The sequence below is a fragment of the Polypterus senegalus genome, chromosome 4, assembly GCF_016835505.1.
Source record: "Polypterus senegalus isolate Bchr_013 chromosome 4, ASM1683550v1, whole genome shotgun sequence".
NCBI lineage: Eukaryota > Metazoa > Chordata > Cladistia > Polypteriformes > Polypteridae > Polypterus > Polypterus senegalus.
Genome location: NC_053157.1, coordinates 16,183,421 through 16,203,799, shown reverse-complemented (window position 1 = coordinate 16,203,799; position 20,379 = coordinate 16,183,421). Strand labels below are relative to the sequence as shown.

The 20,379-nt window shown below is 41.0% G+C and overlaps 1 protein-coding gene across 2 annotated transcripts in view; it reads right to left on the bottom strand.

Moving 5' to 3' along the window:
- The window catches only part of gucy1b1 (guanylate cyclase 1 soluble subunit beta 1), a 60,318-nt gene that overhangs the window by 22,049 nt on the left and 17,890 nt on the right, over positions 1–20,379 (bottom strand). Inside the window, exons 7-9 of one of the 2 annotated variants that reach the window (XM_039750291.1) lie at positions 13,905–14,021; positions 12,497–12,630; positions 3,968–4,165 (exon numbers count right to left, since the gene is read on the bottom strand). In XM_039750291.1, the coding sequence (XP_039606225.1) occupies positions 3,968–4,165; positions 12,497–12,630; positions 13,905–14,021 (449 nt within the window). The remainder of the gene's footprint in view (positions 1–3,967; positions 4,166–12,496; positions 12,631–13,904; positions 14,022–20,379) is intronic. The other variant, XM_039750292.1, reaches the window with a different exon arrangement.

The following is a 20,379-nucleotide window of genomic DNA, read 5'->3' as shown; positions in this document are numbered from 1 at the left end:
TTTTTCAGTCAGTTGGAACAAAAAAATTAAAATAAACGGAGCACTGCAGTGCACTTGACTTTCTGATATCGCTAACTTATTGGCGCCTCTACGTAGAAGAACAACAACAACAAGCACCTGTTGGGCTCACATGCGCCCCCTCCAGTGCGGCACGGTGCTGTCTGCCTCACCTTGTGCCTTTTCACTGTGGTTTTATTTCTGATTATTAAGAATAAATATGTCACACACATTCATTAAAGATATTAGCCAGACTGTGGAAAGTCAGGGTGTGTAATAAACGAGTCTTCAAACATTATATTTGTGACATACAGCAACAGGCACACGCCAATCACACGCATCAACGCCGTGTGTGAGGGACAGCGCAGTCTGAGGTGAGGTGAGGCTCCCCTGCTTTTTCCCTGTATTTGATCAGGAAATACGCAAATTCAGCGATTTTGACTATACAGTAAAACCATACTGGATGCCCGTGATCTCCGGGCCCTTAAACGACACTGCACCACAAACAGGAATGGTACTGTAAAGGAAATCATAGAATGGGATGAGGAATACTTCCAGAAACCATTGTCAGTGAACACAATCCACCGTGCCATCCGCCGTTGCCAGCTGAAACTCTACAGTGCAAAGAAGAAGCCATTTCTAAGCAAGATCCACAAGCTCAGGCGTTTTCACTGGGCCAGGGATCATTTAAAATGGAGTGTGGCAAAATGGAAGACTGTTCTGTGGTCTGACGAGTCACGATTCGAAGTTCTTTTTGGAAATCTGGGACGCCATGTCATCCGGATTAAAGAGGACAAGGACAACCCAAGTTGTTATCAACGCTCAGTTCAGAAGCCTGCATCTCTGATGGTATGGGGTTGCATGAGTGCGTGTGGCATGGGCAGCTTGCATGTCTGGAAAGGCACCATCAATGCAGAAAAATATATTCAGGTTCTAGAACAACATATGCTCCCATCCAGACGTCATCTCTTTCAGGGAAGACCCTGCATTTTTCAACAAAATAATGCCAGACCACATTCTGCATCAATCACAACATCATGGCTGCGTAGGAGAAGGATCCGGGTACTGAAATGGCCAGTCTGCAGTCCAGATCTTTCACCTATAGAGAACATTTGGCGCATCATAAAGAGGAAGGTGCGACAAAGAAGGCTCAAGACGATTGAACAGTTAGAGGCCTGTATTAGACAAGAATGGGAGAGCATTCCTATTTCTAAACTTGAGAAACTGGTCTCCTCGGTCCCCAGACGTCTGTTGAGTGTTGTAAGAAGAAGGGGAGATGCCACACAGTGGTGAAAATGGCCTTGTCCCAACTTTTTTGGGATTTGTTGACACCATGAAATTCTGAATCAACATATTTTTCCCTTAAAATGATACATTTTCTCAGTTTAAACTTTTGTTCCGTGATTTATGTTCTATTCTGAATAAAATATTAGAAGTTGGCACCTCCACATCATTGCATTCAGTTTTTATTCACGATTTGTATAGTGTCCCAACTTTTTTGGAATCCGGTTTGTAATTAATCACCAGAACAAGGGGTTAGGCACTGTGCTTTAATGCCTTCTCTCTCCCTCCCTCTGCTGAGCAGAAGACTAACAGCCCCTCCACTACTGACGTTTCTGCCATTTTCTGCCCTCCTGGACCTGCCCCTTCCTGCCAAGTCACCACATAACCCGGAACCAGTGTGAGAGAATAATTTAGAGGTAACAACAGTTAAGTAATTTGGTTTGAAGTGCACAATGAAATATATAAGCATTTACGTATGAAATGTCATGAAGAGATGGCTATGTGAATAAAAGACAAGAATGTATTAGAAGGAAGGTTGACGTAATAAACAAAATGTACTAAGAGATGATTAAGCAGATGTCCTGTAAACAACAAGACTGGACAGTTGTCACATAAACAGAGATGTCAAGGGTAAATGATGGGGAGAACAAGAGTGTGATTTATTTCAAGAAATTATTTGGGTGTAAACCAATGAACCAATCAGAGTAAAATGTATGCATAAATCAGCACTGTTATGCAAATTCAGTTATTTATAAAATTGACCTCTGCCCTTAATTCTTTGACCATTTTGTAACAGACTGTTGTGAAGGATTCTCCATCTTTGGCATTTGCTGAGGAGTGAATGTAAGACACAGAGAACAGGTTCCTCCTGCCTGGCTTCTGACTCAAAGATGTTCTGTCAAACTTGTCCTAGTAGAAGAAAAGTTTCTTTCTTTAATTAACGTGTTCTAATTTCTTCCACACCAGCCATATTGGCTTCATTTCTAACTTGACCTCTTGTCTGAAAAAGACGCGTTTGCAACTTATTGCATGTGTTTTTGTGTTTTCAACTCCTGCAATTGTATGCCACAGCTCTTTAATGTTCTTGTGTGTTCTCTTTACAATATTTATATATTGTAAGGGACGGCCGGCAGCTAAACCCGTCCAGGACACCCAAAAGATGTAAGGACAGGGAAAGGCGGCTGCTTTAGGGCACTGCCTCCTATACAGGGCACCATGGGACTTGGAGTTTGATACCTCAGCCCTGTCAGGTACCGTGGGCGCCACCAGGAGGTGCTATGGAAGAGACCCAGAAGTGCTTTCATTATAATCTGTGCTGTTGGCACTGGCCAATATCAAAAGACCGGACCAATCTTATGAGCCAGAGTCGGGTGGTAGGTGGACGAAGCATGCTATGAGGAGTGGAAGGAGTAAAAAGACAAAGAAACAAGAAGAATTGTGCATGCTGCCTATTATTTACTTGTGGCTGTGGTGGTGGGAAACTATTGTGAAGAGTTTCTCTGAATAAAACAAGATCCTTGTGTTTCTAACTTGTGCGCTGTGTCTGTTGTGTTGGGTTTGAGGAAGAACTGTACCCTCCACAATATATATATATTGTCACAGGTGGCTGGGGGGGCGACCCGGTCAGGACACCCCGGAGGACCGGAGGAGGGCTTACACCTCCCCCAGACAACGTGGGGGCTATGGGGACCACGGGTACAGAGCTTTGAAGCTCAACCCTGTAGGGGCCCGTCGTCATTGCCAGGGGGTGCCCCGATGCCTTGGGAGGCCTGGACCTCAGCACTTCTGCCACACCCGGAAGTGCTGGGGGGAAGAGGATCGGGGACACCCCGAGTGCTTCCGGGTGCACAGCCGGCACTTCCGCCACATGGGGGAGTGCCAGAGAAAGATTGTCGGAATGCACCTGGAGCAAATCCGGATGATTATAAAAGGGTCCGCCTCCCTCCATATGATGGCTGGAGTCGGGAGAGAAGGAAGGACAAGGTCTTGGAGGAGGCAAGGAGGTGGTCTGAAGAAGGAAAAGGCGATTGAAGAGTTGGCCTGGACTTTGGGGACTTTTCGGGTTTGTGCACTTGTGTAAATATGGAATTGTATAATAAATGTGTGTTGGGTGATTTGAACGTGTCCTCCTGTCTGTGTCCAGGTCATCTTCCACAATATATATATTGGGGTTAAGGTTAGGGTTATACAAAGTATATATCATTAGGTTTTCCATTTAGTGTTGTGAACAACTCTCACATGTGGGTCAGAGGAAATTTATAAATGGAAATGTTAACTGACAAACTGCTTCACTTTGTAAAAACTTTCCTCCTACACTTTCCATTTTGTGTCATCCACTTTTTGCCTCATTCAAATGCTATATATTCTTTATCTCTCCTCAAGATAACATCCTCATCTGACCTACTCATTCTCTCTGACATAACATGGGCGTTTCTGGGTTGCAGAGGAGCCTTCTCTGCCAGTGTACTACAGGACTTCTCCATTAGTGCACCTGGCTAAGCTAAACTGCCGCTTACAGAACTGGAGGTCCTTTTCACAGTCAGCCTCTCCATGTGAAGAAGTGAAATGGAAAAGAACGGAGCTCTGAGCAATGCCTAGCCAGTAACAGCCATCATTTTGAATATTCACAGTATTCAAAGGTAAAAACGTATTGATCTTGTTTTACATTTTGTCATACATACTGTACCTGTCTGTCTTCTTCTTTTCATCCTCTAAAGCCCTCAGTGTGTGCTGTAGTCTGTCAGTCAGAATTTCCAGCTCCTGTGTGAGTTTGTATTCTTCTCTGAACTGCTCCCCTAACAAGACGAGGTCACGAGTGGCATCGTGTAATGGGATGTCACTTAGGTATAGTCCACGTCTGGTGAGGTCATCAAGGTTCATCACACTGCAGAAAATTCAGACAGTGAGAAATGTACAATTAGCACTGAGATGGATGAGCATGGATTACACAAATAGCTTTTTTGTGGACTGTGGCTTTGTGTCATGACATCAGTGTTGTGTTGCATGCTGTCTCTGTACAGGAGACAATAATGACTAAAAACCTATAAATGTAAAAACAACATACTGGTTACTGCTTATCTTTACTGCAGTTCATACAAATGACAGCTACTAAGGAAAAAATCGGGAGTGGTCTCTCTTTAACTTTCTCATTTACTCAGATATGGGGATGGATATTTGAGGAGTAAACCGCAAGACAATGATTATATTTTTATATTAAAGAAACATCAACAATTAATAAAATGAAATGAATAATACTGTATATTGAGCAATTATTATGAAAGTAAAGTTGAATAAATCAAACACTGCAGCTGCATGAATTAAAGGTCAAGTACCACTTCCGGTTGATAGAAATTTACATTTCGTGCCTAATACTTGTATGCAAAATTTGGTTGACCAAAGTGAAAGTGTCCTCAAGTTATAGTGTTTACACACAGAGACAGACAGATACACAGACATAATTCCAAAAATGGTATTTTCAGACTCAGAGAAGTCTAAAAAGTCGAGAGTCATCAAAACCTCGAAGTGGAATTTTTGGAGGATTCCAATACTTTCCCTATACTTCGTACATGAGAAAATCAGAGAGATCTAAAACATCGAGACTCATCAAAATCCATCCATTATCCAACCCACCGTATCCTAACTACAGGGTCACGGGGGTCTGCTGGAGCCAATCCCAGGGTGCAAGGCAGGAAACAAACCCCGGGCAGGGCACACACACACACCAAGCACACACTAGGGACAATTTAGAATCGTCAATGCACCTAACCTGTCTTTGGACTGTGGAACCCACACAGACACAGGGAGAACATGCAAATTCCACGCAGGGAGGACCCGGGAGGCGAAGCAACGTTACCCACTGCGCCACTGTGCCGCCCCTCATCAAAATCTCAACATCAAATCTTTGGACGATTACAATATTTTGCCTATATGAGAAAGTAAAAATACTATGCACTAAAAGTTCTTAAAAGTATTTCAACAAGATGGCAGATTTATTCTTTCAATTAAAACTAAAGATTTTTCGGTGACTATTTTACAATATCTTTTTAATATAAATCCCACTTGGTGAGTGGCATAAACACTACCTAATAAGAATTTTTTTCTTTCATTTTCTATACTTTGTTTTTTCTTCTTTTGTGAGTTAATTGTGCCCTTGAGATGTTTTATTATTTTACAAGCTTTTAATTTTCTTTCCTGTTTTCTGCTGACCTGCAAGTACACCGACTATACCACTTGCTACATTGAGTGAAGTTTAGATGTCCGTGACCTGCCTGATTAGGTTAAGGACCCAAAACCTCACCAGCAATTGACTGAATGGGCTTTGCAATGGATTTCCAGTCCATCCATCCATCCATTTCCTAACCCGCTGAATCCGAACACAGGGTCACGAGGGTCTGCTGGATCCAATCCCAGCCAACACCGGGCACAAGGCAGGAACCAATCCTGGGCAGGGTGCCAACCCACCGCAGGACACACACAAACACACCCACACATCAAGCACACAATAGGGCCAATTTAGAATCGCCAATCCACCTAACCGGCATGTCTTTGGATTGTGGGAGGAAACCGGAGCGTCCGGAGGAAACCCACGCAGACACGGGGAGAACATGCAAACTCCACGCAGGGAGGACCCGGGAAGTGAACCACCCGGGTCTCCTAACTGCGAGGCGGATTTCCAGTCCTTTCTTGCAATTTCATCCCTAAAACATGTAACATTAAGCTATCGTAACCACATTACTATTTTATATTCCTATCCAAACAATTTATATATATTAAAAAGAGCAGTGGCTGCAGCACCTACCCTGCTGGACTCTTGACAGCAGACAATTGTGATCGGGTTCCTCAAACCATCACCCTCTGCTTATCGAGTTTTAGCCAATTCTGCACCCATCTAAACACCACACCCTGAGCTCGCACTTCTTTAAGTTATCAAATGCTTTCTGAAAATCAAGATAAATAATATCATATGCTCTACTCTTCCTCATAGAATTCCAGTGTGTTAGTAAAACACAACCTCCTTCATCTGAACCCATGCTGACTGGAAAATAAAACTCCTGTTCTTGCCATGGGTTGCTCAATCTTTTCTTTAACAAAAATCCTTCAATTAACTCTTTGAGGGTTGAATATTTTCTCCGGCTGCCAGCAGGAATGCACAGCACAGCATCTGCCGGGTGCCCAAGCTGTCTTCACGTGGACGCCAGAGCTAAAGCAGGCAGGCGAGCAGAGTGGTGGCTCTGAGACTAAGGATCTGTGCTGGCATCCCTTAAGGTTGCCGGATCGAATCCCCGTCACTGCCAAAAGTGATGCTACTCTGCTGGGCCCTTGAGCAAGGCCCTTAGCCTTCAATTGCTCCAGGGCCGCTGTACAATGGCTGACCCTGTGCTCTGACCCCAAGGCGTATGCGAAAAGTTGTGTTGTCCTGTATTACTATGTATGTGACGAATTAAGAATTATTAAAGGCAGATCTGGTGAGAGAGCAAAGCGAAGGTGTAAAGCAATATACTCCATAGACAACGTTTTGCGTATTATTGCTTAATTAGGCTCCGATTTTGATGGAAGCAATCTGGAGATCGAAAATACAAGTGAGGTGCCAGCATCAGCTGATCGGTCCCCAGCTGACTGAGGTGCTGAATGCGTTTGTGAAGTGGCCGGCAGCTACGTGAAGACACTTCTACATGTCGTTATATGATATGTTGACATATACCTCAAAAGTGTTAATGTACCTGTTTACCTTATTTTACTCCAGATATAAATACGATTCAGTAAATAACAGGAGACAAATGCCCTCTATTGGAAACAGAATTATTTAGTATTGCAAAGTGCCTAAAACTTGGGGAATGACAAAAACTGTGAGGCAGTGTAATATAGAGGCTAAGTCATGGAGTTTAAATAGACTAGATTAGATTAGATAAACTTTATTAAAACCAATGGGAAATTCAGATGCATAGAGCAGCAGAAACATAAAAAACAAGAATACAGACTCATAGGACAAATAATAAAGCCAATCAGTCATCAACTGATAAATAAATAAATGTATATTATGCACATATTTCAAAATAAATTTAAAAAGTACATCAGGAGGTAGCTTTGAATTGCTTCATAGCAGTGTGCAGAAATGTTGGATAATGGATGGATGGACTTGCAGGCAGTTTATGTTGTGCTGTGCTGGAGCAGAATGAATGGCGGAATGAATGGCGGCCTGAGGGAGGGGCTTCTGTTCTGTGAGGGGTGGCCACGCCTCTTGGGAAATGAGTGACAGGAGAAGTAGGAAAGTGCGGCAGAAGGAAGTTTTGAGTAGAGAGCCAGGAGGCAATAAGCAGGAGTGTTCACGGTATAGAAAAAGGCAGAATGTGACTGGCAGGAGATAATTATTGATAGGGAAAGCTTTCTTTTATTGTTTGAAGGTGTGCTCTGTAACCAAGATAACAGAGTATAAGACAGGGCACCCATAGTTTTCTATGGAATGAAAACTTCAAGTAAAAATCCAAAAAACTCCAATACCTCTGAGTTTTTTTTGCTTATTACACTTATATACAATACTATACCTGTAATATACTATACTTAGCCTTGGGGTCTAAGTTTTTGTTACAACCAGTCTCTGTAAAAGAGGAGGATTATTTGATATAAATTAATAACTTGCTCACATAGCCAACCTTTGTTTTAAAATGTATGTCTTGATACTATCACATAGTGCCTTATTATTAAATGGATATAATATGCAGTAATACCTCGATTATCCATCAGGGGTCGGGACCGTGGCTGTGACAGATTAGAGAAAAAATGAATAACAGAACGGCTACTTTAAAAATGATATACAATAGAATAGTGAGTAGTCAGATTTATTTACAAAATATATATATATATATTAACAGAATATAATATAGTATTAACAACATTAATTAATTTACAGTTGTGCTTGAAAGTTTGTGAACCCTTTAGAATTTTCTATATTTCTGTATAAATATGACCTAAAACATCATCAGATTTTCACTCAAGTCCTAAAAGTAGATAAAGAGAAACCAGTTAAACAAATGAGACAAAAATATTATACTTGGTCATTTATTTATTGAGGAAAATGATCGAATATTACATATTTGTGAGTGGCAAAGTATGTGAACCTCTAGGATTAGCAGTTAGTTTGAAGGTGAAATTCGAGTCCGGTGTTTTCAATCAATGGGATGACAATCAGGTGTGAGTGGGCACCCTGTGTTATTTAAAGAACAGGATCTATCAAAGTCTGCTCTTCACAACACATATTTGTGGAAGTGTATCATGGCACGAACAAAGGAGATTGCTGAGGACCTCACAAAAAGAGTTGTTGATGCTCATCAGGCTGGAAAAGGTTACAAAACCATCTCTAAAGAGTTTGGACTCCTTCAATCCACAGTCAGACAGATTGTGTACAAATTGAGGAAATTCAAGACCATTGTTACCCTCCCAGGAGTGGTGACCAACAAAGATCACTCCAAGAGCAAGGTGTGTAATAGTCGGCGCGGTCACAAAGGACCCCAGGGTAACTTCTAAGCAACTGAAGGCCTCTCTCACATTGGCTGATGTTCATGTTCATGAGTCCACCATCAGGAGAACACTGAACAACAATGGTGTGCATGGCAGGGTTGCAAGGAGAAAGCCACTGCTCTCCAAAAAACCATTGCTGCTCGTCTGCAGTTTGCTAAAGATCACGTGGACAAACCAGAAGGCTATTGGAAGAATGTTTTGTGGACGGATGAGACCAAAATAGAACTTTTTGGTTTAAATGAAAAGCGTTATGTTTGGAGAAAAGAAAACACTGCATTCCAGCATAAGAACCTTATCCCATCTGTGAAACATGGCGGTGGTAGTATCATGGTTTGGGCCTGTTTTGCTGCATCTGGGCCAGGACGGCTTGCCTTCATTGATGGAACAATGAATTCTGAATTATATCAGAGAATTCTAAAGGAAAATGTCAGGACATCTGTCCATGAACTGAATCTCAAGAGAAGGTGGGTCATGCAGCAAGACAGCGACCCTAAGCACACAAGTCATTCTACCAAAGAATGGTTAAAGAAGAATAAAGTTAATGTTTTGGAATGGCCAAGTGAAAGTCCTGACCTTAATCCAATCGAAATGTTGTGGAAAGACATGAAGCGAGCAGTTCATGTGAGGAAACCCACCAACATCCCAGAGTCGGAGGAATGGGCTAAAATTCCTCCAAGCCGGTGTGCAGGAATGATCCAAAGTTACGGAAACGTTCAGTTGCAGTTATTGCTGCAAAGGGGGGTCACACCAGATACTGAAAACAAAGGTTCACATACTTTTGCCACTCACAAATATGTAATATTCGATCATTTTCCTTAATAAATAAATGACCAAGTATAATATTTTTGTCTCATTTGTTTAACTGGTTTCTCTTTATCTACTTTTAGGACTTGAGTGAAAATCTGATGATGTTTTAGGTCATATTTATACAGAAATATAGAAAATTCTAAAGGGTTCACAAACTTTCAAGCACAACTGTAAATTAATTAATGTTAATACTATATTATATTCTGTTAATATATATATATATATATTTTGTAAATAAATCTGACTACTCACTATTCTATTGTATATCATTTTTAAAGTAGCCGTTCTGTTATTCGTTTTTTCTCTAATCTGTCACAGCCACGGTCCCGACCCCTGATGGATAATCGAGGTATTACTGTATATTATATCTGTTTAATAATAAGGCACTATGTGATAGTATCAAGACATACATTTTAAAACAAAGGTTGGCTATGTGAGCAAGTTATTAATTTATATCAAATAATCCTCCTCTTTTACAGAGACTGGTTGTAACAAAAACTTAGACCCCAAGGCTAAGTGTGTGAGTGACCTCTGTAGGTAACGTGTAAAGGGTACATAGAAAACAAAACCAACAAGTGACACAAAGTTTAGTATGTGTTATTTAGAGAGACGCCTGAATCCGTGATATCATCTATTGTTGAATTCTGCTCTGTACTTGTAATATTGCACTATTGTATTGTACTGAGGATTACTTGTGTTCTGTTCTGCGTACTGTATTGTATTGTATTTACTATACTCAGCAAAAAAAGAAACGTCCCTTTTTCAGGACTGTGTATTTCAACAATAATGTTTTAAAAATCCAAATAACTTTCCAGATCTTCATTGTAAAGGGTTTAAACAATGTTTTCCATGCATGTTCAATTAACCATAATCAATTAATTAACATGCACCTGTGGAATGGTCGTTAAGACCTTAACAGCTTACAGAAAGTAGGCATTTAAGGTCACAGTTCTAAAAACGCAGGACACTAAAGAGACTTGTCTACCGACTGTGAAAAACACCCAAAGAAAGATGCCCAGGGTCCCTGCTCATCTGCGTGAACGTGCATTAGGCATGCTGCAGGGAGGCATGAGGACTGCTGAATAAATTGCCATGTCCGCACTGTGAGACGCCTAAGACAGCGCTACAGGGAGACAGGAAGGACAGCTGATCATCCTCGCAGTAAAAGACCACGTGTAACAACACCTGCACAGGATCGGTACATCCGAATATCACACCTGCGTGACAGGTACAGGATGGCCACAACAACTGCCCGAGTCACACCAGGAACACACAATCCCTCCATCAGTGCTCAGACTGTCCGCAATAGGCTGAGAGAGGCTGGACTGAGGGCTTGTAGGCCTGTTGTAAGGCAGGTCCTTACCAGATATCACCAGCAACAACGCCGCCTATGGGCACAAACCCACCTTCGCTGGACCAGACAGGAGTGGCAAAAAGTGCTCTTCACTGATGAGTCACGGTTTTGTCTCACCAGGGGTGATGGACGGATTCGTGTTTATCGTCGAAGGAAATGAGCACGTCTGGGACCTGTTGGATCGCAGGGTGAGGGCTAGGGCCATTCCCCCCAGAAATGTCCAGGAACTTGCAGGTGCCTTGGTGGAAGAGTGGGGTAACATCTCACAGCAAGAACTGACAAATCTGGTCCAGTCCATGAGGAGGAGATGCACTGCATTACTTCAAGCAGCTGGTGGCCACACCAGATACTGACTGGTACTTTTGATTTTGAGCCTCCCTTCATTCAGGGACACATTGTGAAACATTTTTAGTTTATGTCTTATGGTGTTGACTCTTTTAGTGTTCATACAAATATTTACACATTAAGTTTACTGAAAGTAAAAACAGTTGAAAGTCAGAGGACGTTTCTTTTTTTGCTGAGTATATTATTTTTTGTCACCCACTGTCCGCCCAACCTATCTGTAAAAGGGTCTCTCTTTGAACTGCCTTTCCCATGGTTTCAACCATTTGTTTTCCCTACTAGGGTTTTATTTGGAGAGTTTTTCCTTGTCTTCTTAGAGAGTTAAGGCTGGGGGGCTGTCAAAAGGCAGGGTCTGTTAAAACCTATTGCAGCCCTTCTTGTGTGATTTTGGGTTATCTTTATATTTAATACGCTACCGTGACTGTTCATTTGTCTGTCCAGGATTTTAAATCACTGGTAGATAGCAAACCGATTTGGTACCCATATACTACGTGACATCTACTATCCATTTTCTGGGTGATGGTTGAACTCCAAGGTTATTCCTCTTTTTATTTGTATTTTATTTAACTCTCGGCAGCATCCATCAGGGCGGCCGTACAGTGCATGTGTATGGGTGCCGTTCTCATCCCTACCACCTTCGGCATCACTTACCCTACCTCTTCATATCTTAAATCATTCTTGAGGCAGATTGAAGACTTAAGTGCAAGCTTAAGTGAACAATTAAGAAAAATGCACTAAGTAATTGCAACACAAACACTGACTTAATCAGTTTTAATGCAAAAAGATACTGATGAAAGAAGAGAAGAAGCAGACCTTTAGGGTGGAGAAAAGAAAACTGCATCAACTTCTGAGCAAACGAATGGCAAACGTACAGAGAAAGAGGATGAAAACTAGGAATGATCAAGTCAAGTGTATTCACTGCACGTTATCGCCGTTTCTGGTACAAAAATAAATTGTATTGTATTGTACTTCACCAAAGAGACCACTTGAAGGCAGCTTAGCAATCCAGTGATTGTGCCAAATTTGTTATTAATGCATTATAATGGAGGCTCTGCATACAAAATGCTGCGTAAATGTTAAAAATGAACCTTAATATTTTTATTCCGAGGAAAAAAATGTTTAATAAAATTATGTATAAGTTCAGATACCATGGCAAGACACCTTTTCATCACTTTGTGCAGCATAAAAACAACATACCTTGGGGAGCACAGGAAGAGAATGCTGTCAGCTTCTGGCAAGTAGATCATCTGTCCTTTGAGACGCAAGCAGCTAATTTCTGTGCCGGTTAATTCGTCTTCACATTCAGGCTTTTCTACATTGAGCAGGCCTTCCTATTAAACAGAAACATTTGCTGATCACCACTCAAGAAGAGCAAATGGCCTATTATTGTCTCTGTTTAACCCTTAACTACTCGCACTATTTCTCATCTCATAAGCACTCGCATGGTGTACTTTATGCACCAGTGTTAAAATCGCTGTATATATGCATGCTGTGAGGTTGTAATATAAGATATTGTAATAATTTTAAATTCTTCATGTTTTTAATGTAACCCAGTCTTGGACTAACTGAAAATAAACCTGATCCATTTCTCCAGCGCTCATTCGTCACCCGTCACACTTTCCTGAACTGCAGGATTTGCACATGGATCACATTTCACTTCAGTTGTTGAATGTTCTTTGCAGACAAAGTCATCGAAAGAACTACATCTTATCATTGTCATACCTTCATTAGTACCTGCACGGTGTACCAAATGCACCATGTGGAATTGGCAACCTTGCATCCACTCATAAAACTGGCTGGGGGCACACTGCTGGGAAACCATTGTGACACGGTACTTGTAGTGAATCAAGCTGAGGACAGATGCCGGATGCTGCCGGGAAGTTCAAGTAAAAAGACACTGGACAAAAATAACAGATTGGTGAACAAAATACATCAGTGTGAGTAGTTAAGGGTTAATTAATTAAGATTAACCACCAAATATTTATTAATTTATAAAAAACAAAAATTGGAAATTGAAATTGGATTATGCAGGTCCAGAAAACTCATGGATGGATGTTTGCATACAGACGTTCAGATATTTGAACACATTTTAGATTAATTTTGTTAGCAGGACTCGCACACAAAAGTACTTGTGGAGAATTCACTTAAGTAAAGATGGGGCAGACTCAATCCTCCTTTTTGTTGTCTTCATTTTGTTCATAATTATAATTTCTACTCTTAAACAATTTCTTATGATAAAGAAATACCCACAATGAGACAAAATGATGTACTCTAAGACAAACGCTGTAATCCAGAAAGACAATAAAATTGCCATCTAGATTAGTTGAGAAGAAAATGCCACACCTCCAGCCTTAGATGAGATCTTACTTTGGTTGGTAAAAAACTTTGTGCACGCTGATAATATGGTTTTCTTCTATCAATTCCACTATTCTTCTTGAGCCTGATGGGAATTGTAGTCCCTTTTCTCCCTCTTCCATTGCAACCCTGCTATCCAATACACCCCACAGCTTGTATTTAAAGTTGGACCAACAGCCACACATATGACAGATTTCATGAAAATCAATTCAGCTGTTTGTGCATGATTGTTATTTATACAAATGTTTACCTTGCTTCTCAGAACAAACACAGTGTTGATGTGAGAGAGAATCCCATGGAAACTGAAGTCGATGTGTGGACGAACCAGCGAGAAAACAGACTGCAGGTTGCAGTTTCCAGGCTGCAGCTGCAACAAAGAGAACCAGAGACATGTCATACTGGGGTAAAACAGTCAGATATTCGTTTCTACATGCTGGTGTCATACACGTGCACATGAGAGACAGATTACAGGCTCAAATAGTGATATGTTTGTTAGCCATACCAGATGTTGGAGCTATCATCTGCTCTTATTCCTCTGCAGCCCAGCCGAAGACCCTGACTCTTAATGACTTCACCATTGATCCACCCACTGCTGACATCACTTCCGCCAACCCTGATGACATCATTTCCACTACCCAGAATTCCCTTTCCATGTCACATCAGTTCCTGTTCCAGTTGTCCTGACTCCACCTCTTCCTACTACCGACCATATTTATAGAGCAGTCTCAGTTTGTTAGCCTGTTCAACTGTGAACTCCACTTTGTAAAACATGTTTTCTTTGCTCAGTATACGGGGTGGTCATCCCCAAATCCTTTTCAGTCTGCTGCATGATATGTGATCACATTACTAATAAAGTTACATTTTAAAAAGGTTATATTTTTGATGTCCTTGGCTCCCTAATAAGGCCACGTTTCATTTGATAGTACTAAACTTCCATCCATCCATCCATTATCCAACCCGCTATATATCCTAACTACAGGGTCACGGGGGTCTGCTGGAGCCAATCCCAGCCAACACAGGGCACAACTCAGGAAACAAACCCCGGGCAGGGCGACAGCCCACTGCAGTCTTCTTTTTATTCTTTTTTTTTTTTTGCATTAAAATCAAATAACATTCCATACAAGCAAGTCAAGTTTAACAAAACTATCCATCCATCCATTTTCCAACCCGCTGAATCCGAACACAGGGTCACGGGGGTCTGCTGGAGCCAATCCCAGCCAACACAGGGCACAAGGCTGGAACCAATCCTGGGTAAAGATTCGAAACAAATCAAACCACACCCTTGCGTTCTTCATTTTTTCAAATTATTTTTTCTCTGTCTTTGGCAATGTCCTCTACAGAACCCCCAAAGGGAAATGCGCAACAAAAGAAAAAACGTAATTCTTGTGTGTACGTGAAACTATCTTGTGCGCACCAGATCTTTTTCTATTTTTTTAACTTTTATTGAATTTATGTAAAGCATGTAACATTCCATACAATCAAATCAAACTTAACAAAACTAGATCTTTTTTACATGTGCAGTACACAGTACAAAGCCCCCAACGGGACGAGCAAATTAAAAAAACTAAATCTTCTTTTTCGTGTGTATGTGAATCTGACTCGTGCACATACTTTTTTTTCACGTGCACATGAGAAAATTTCTCGTCCTCACAAGAACTTTCTAAATCCGCACGCCGTAGTGTTTCAGGAATACACATGTCCCTTCAGAGGTTCCGTACTTTACAGGCCATAAATATTTCTGGTAGACCTTCCCTACTTCTGTAGCTACAACTGTTTTATTGTGTAGCCTATTGGAAAGTTGACATGGACAAGGAATTCATATCTTGGTTTTTCCCATAAAGGCATCAAGATGCTCAAAGTCTTCCTCTGGAACATTTCTTGACTTCAAAAGATCTAGAAAATCATCTTTCTCCATCCTACATGTAGTAGGAACCCGTATCCTAACACCAGCCTTCAGGGGTTGACAGATGTGGCCATAAATCAAAAACATTTCTGTTCTTTCTTTCCAGCACGTGCGCATACAACAATATCTCGTGGGCAAGCAAAATTTTCTCCAGCACAAGCAAAACAATTTCGTGCGAATGCAGAAAGATCTTGTAGACATACAAAATGCTCTCATGCAAAAAGATCTCGTGAGTATGTAAAACTTTACAAAGATTTCATTGAACACGAGAATTTTTCTCGTGCGCACACTTTACTCTTATGAGCACATGGAACCTTCTTGTGCGCATGTAAAAAATCTCGTGAGTATGTGAAAATTTCCATGTGCACGCAAAAAGATCTCATGAGCACGCACAACTTTCTAATGCGCACGCAAAAAGATTTTGAGCATGTGAAAAATGATCTCATGGACATGTGAAACTTTCTTATGTGTGTGTAAAAAAATCTCGTGAGCTTGCGCAATAAAAGCTTTTTATGTTCATGTCCCTTTAGGGCAGTGGTTGTGAAACTTTCGTATTTCGGCCCCACACCCACCTCCCGTTTGTCTCGCTTTTCTACCTACCTAGAATAATTCTGCACCCCCTGCATAATATAGGATAGAGAGAGAATAACCCATGATACAACTAACAAAGGTATGATACTCGTGCAGTGTTGCGGTATCCTATCATTTTTACTTCCATAAGATTTGCATGTGTTCGGCTACCTTTGATGAAATATTTGCAATTTATTTTTTTTAAAGTGCTTTAATAACTGTTAAAAATGCCTTGTGTGGTTTTTGGTAGTAATTCTAATCCCAAAAACAACGAATAAATTATTTATTCTTATTTAATTACTTTTTTATGTAAAGAAACGATTAAATATGCCTTAATTTTTTAAAATCTCGTAAACGAGGACACCGATCAAGTCAATCTGCGCGAGACAAACGTATTTTCGTCCGACAAATATTATACCGCTGTTAGTTGTATCATGAAAATAACCCAATACGCAGTAAATTATTTAACTCAATTTGGCAATATTGGCTACGCTGCCAAAGTGGTGCAGTCGCGCTGCATCATCACCTGATCTACTGTTACCCGAATGTTCACGACAGATACCGATACGTCTCGAACATTCTGGATTGAAAATACGCGACTATAAAAGCAGCAGCAGCGGCGCCGCTTGCCAGTTAGTCATTAGATCTATGCCTTAGAAATGTTTTATTTTAATTTTAGTTATAATACATTCGTTGAGATTATATGCTTGCAAATTTAAATTTGAAATAAAAGTGTAAAAAATTCATTCTGATGTCTTGTTCATTTATTTGACGCCACCTTGTACAGCTTCAGCACCCCCCAGTTTGAGAACCGCTGCTTTAGGGGATTCATAATCTTCCAACGCTACTGTCACTTTACATTTTCTGCTGCAACATTTCCAAAAATATGGATCAGCTGATTACGTTAGACGCCATCTTATTTAGGATTTCCTTATCTGTATTTGAAAAAATAAAGGAGTCTCCATCTTGGGAAAAGAAATTAAAAAGAATAAAGTTTTCTTACAATTTCAGGTTCTCTAATTTAGTTTTGCCTTTTTATAAAAGTTTGCTCAATCAATTCATTTCCTGTTAACACACAGATAACAATAAAATGACCAATCATGAGAGAGTTGTGCATGTAGATCACACTGTTTTATGTTATAACCGTTATGCAAGCAATGTTTCCTTTCTCATTACTGACAATAGAAAATATCTCCCATATTTCCGAATTTATTTTTCTTATTATGGCAGTGTTAAAATCACTATGTTAATGAGACTTTTCAGTGTCAGCAGTATTTGTTTAGTTACCTCTGACAGCAAGTATTTTCACACACAGTCAGTCCTCTGCTAACGTGATACATGTTGAGTACAGCAATAAGGCGTCATTTAAAAAAGAAGTTATTGTTACTTGCATTATATGGCTATAAAACTGAAAAAAGAAAAACTGAATTTAGTTTAGCTTAGTTGTATATGCTAGTGTCCTTAGCGTCATATTTACGCCCCCCCACCCCCAAGAAGAATGAGCCAAAAACGTTGAATTTTTTTCTCAACAAGAAAAAAATGTTATTATATGTAACAGAAACACATAAATACCAAAGGAAAAGATATGTCTAGTGTCCACTGCTGTATAGATGCAGATTATTATGCGTCCTTCGTGTGACACGTTTTGAAACAGTCACCATTGGACATAGGCACATGAGCCGATGTTGAAAGATTTATTTTTTTAATATATTTTTTATTATTTTGCTGTTGCTTGCACATGACAGGGTAGAATGTCAGTGTCTGCCCCACACGATCGATGTGCCCATTGTGTTATTGTAGCCTACCACAGTGCCAGGCATAGTGACTTCCACATTTCCCCTGACACAAGCATTGACACAACGTAAACCGTGCTTAGGAGGTAGATGTCTTTCCACTTGATTGCAATCATTTTGCCTTTTCGCCACATGGCTACTGCACCTCACAGGTTGATGCATTCACACGATTGGAGTCACCAGGCACATCATGGCGGTTTGGGTGTGCAGTGCTGCATGCATCAGTTCTCCTTTGAAGTAAAATCTCAAGCAGTGTAAGTGAGGTATGGAAACTGTGCACCGGTCATGCAAAGTGTTCGCCAGTAACAGCACAGATAATGTAGTAATGCTGCATTGACTGTACTCGCCATCCCACTTGCTCTCGCTACCATTATAAAGTATTGAATGTAATACACATGCGCACGTGAGAAGGTTGGTAGGCACAAATAATGTGATTAGTCAGAAGGACCAAGGCTTGGCTCTGTCACTTAACCATCCCTCCTTTTGTCCCTCTGCATACCAGCCGAAGAACCAACCAAATAGTGATGTCACCATAAACCCACCCTCTGATGACGTAACTTCCGGCCTTCTCCGATGAAAACTTCCTCCAGAACCCACTTACCTACCTTTCCTCTCCCAGCCACCTTGGACCATCCCGTTCCTGTCTCTACCATTTACAAGCCTCTGTCCACCTGCCGTATTCAGTTCCGTCTTGAGCTTGTTTGTAAAACTGTGTTTGCTTTAACAGTTTTTCAGTATACGGGGTGGCCATCTGCCAAACCTATGTGAGTCTCCTGCTCTCATTTATTTACACGAGTTCCAGATGTACTCAGAGATAGAACTTCATACCAAACCATTTGTATGCAATGAGCGACATCCGTGACAGCTTTCCCTTGTAACTCATGAGACTTTCGTCGATGCTTATGTCACGATCGAGAACCTTAGATCTTCTGCATGTGTTTGATAATCACCTGATACACATTGCACAGTTTGTAAAGTTTTGGTGTTAGGTGATTATCTTCATCATAGTCATCGTTATTAGTGAAATGCAGGTACTTCATAGTGAGTGAAAAATGACACTCACTCATAATTTCAACAAAAATGGTTGTCTGCAACAACCGACTTATGGATCATTACCACTTCTAGGTTGGTTTACCCACTATACCTCGCAGAACTAGGAGACTGAAAAACACCCAAATGCCTACAAATGGTTTAATGTGCCTTTTCCAGAAATACTCAGCACAGCAGTTTGCTTCAACAAGTATTTTCTCCACCAGACTATCATCGATAATCATAAATAGTCCTGATCATGATCAACATACACCTTTAGACCGGGCTTACTCATAAATGGACAATAAGGTGGTACAGGATTGTGAGCAGTACTATGAAGCTGACACCAAACATGAGCATCGATGAAACTTGGTAGGTTGGAATCCACCAAAAAGGCAGCAGTCCGTGTCAACATCTGCTTACAGAGTCATATCGTCATTACTATCACCTGATCTGAGCAACAGTTCAGTTTCAGCTTGTTCTAAAACCTATTTTAAGGCTTTTTATTTGCCGTTGCATTTTTTGGTTGATGGGTTCCTCCCCACTGCATATTGATGAGTTACCATAAAGTGGCAGAACACATAGAAACATTAATGATTTGTTGAAGGATGATGTTATCTCATCCACTAGATGGCACTGGAATACTGTCCCGAGAGTTATTAGGGCTTAACACTGTAAAGTGGATCATCGAACATCACGTTGAATTTGATATAACCATATTTACATAAAATTCCATGCTCAGAGTTAATGTCAAGGAGTCTAACCACTGTGGACCACTAGGGCATTTCATCTTTTTTTTTTTTTGTTTAATCGCGGCATGTGTGCCACTGTGCTGCCACATGTGCAGCCTCATGCTGCTGTGTCGGGTCGCCACAAGAAAGTTATTTAACAAGGTCTCCTGCCTACCGATGGCCAGGAGGTCCCATCTGGGATGCCACTTGTGGACCACCAGGGTGCTACAGGACTTCATCCCACCTTAGCGAGTGCAATTATGTGCTTCATTTCAGTGCATAGCACGGTGCACCAGGGATGACTGGCTATGAAGAGTGATGCGGTGCAAAGTGCAGTGCTTAATCTTTGCAGATAGCTTTCCAAAAGCCAAACTACTCACAGGTTTGTAAGATGGCACCAGTGCTTATGGTCAACCAATCAGCACAATTCATCATGCAAGCCCCACCTACAATAGTTCCAGCTGGAACGAAAACTTTGTATCATGGAGGTGGAACAGTTCCTATAGGGCCTACATGCAGGGATGGATGCAGATTAACATCATATCCAGGATGGAGCAATTGCAGGTTAAGGGCCTTCCGATTGCCAGCGCAAATCCCTAGCCTCAGAGCCACTCCTCCACCTTAGAATAAGGTGGTATATAAAATAAAGGTTGCTTGTTTGTTCCTGGGAAAGGACTAAATGACTCTTAGATTCTTCTC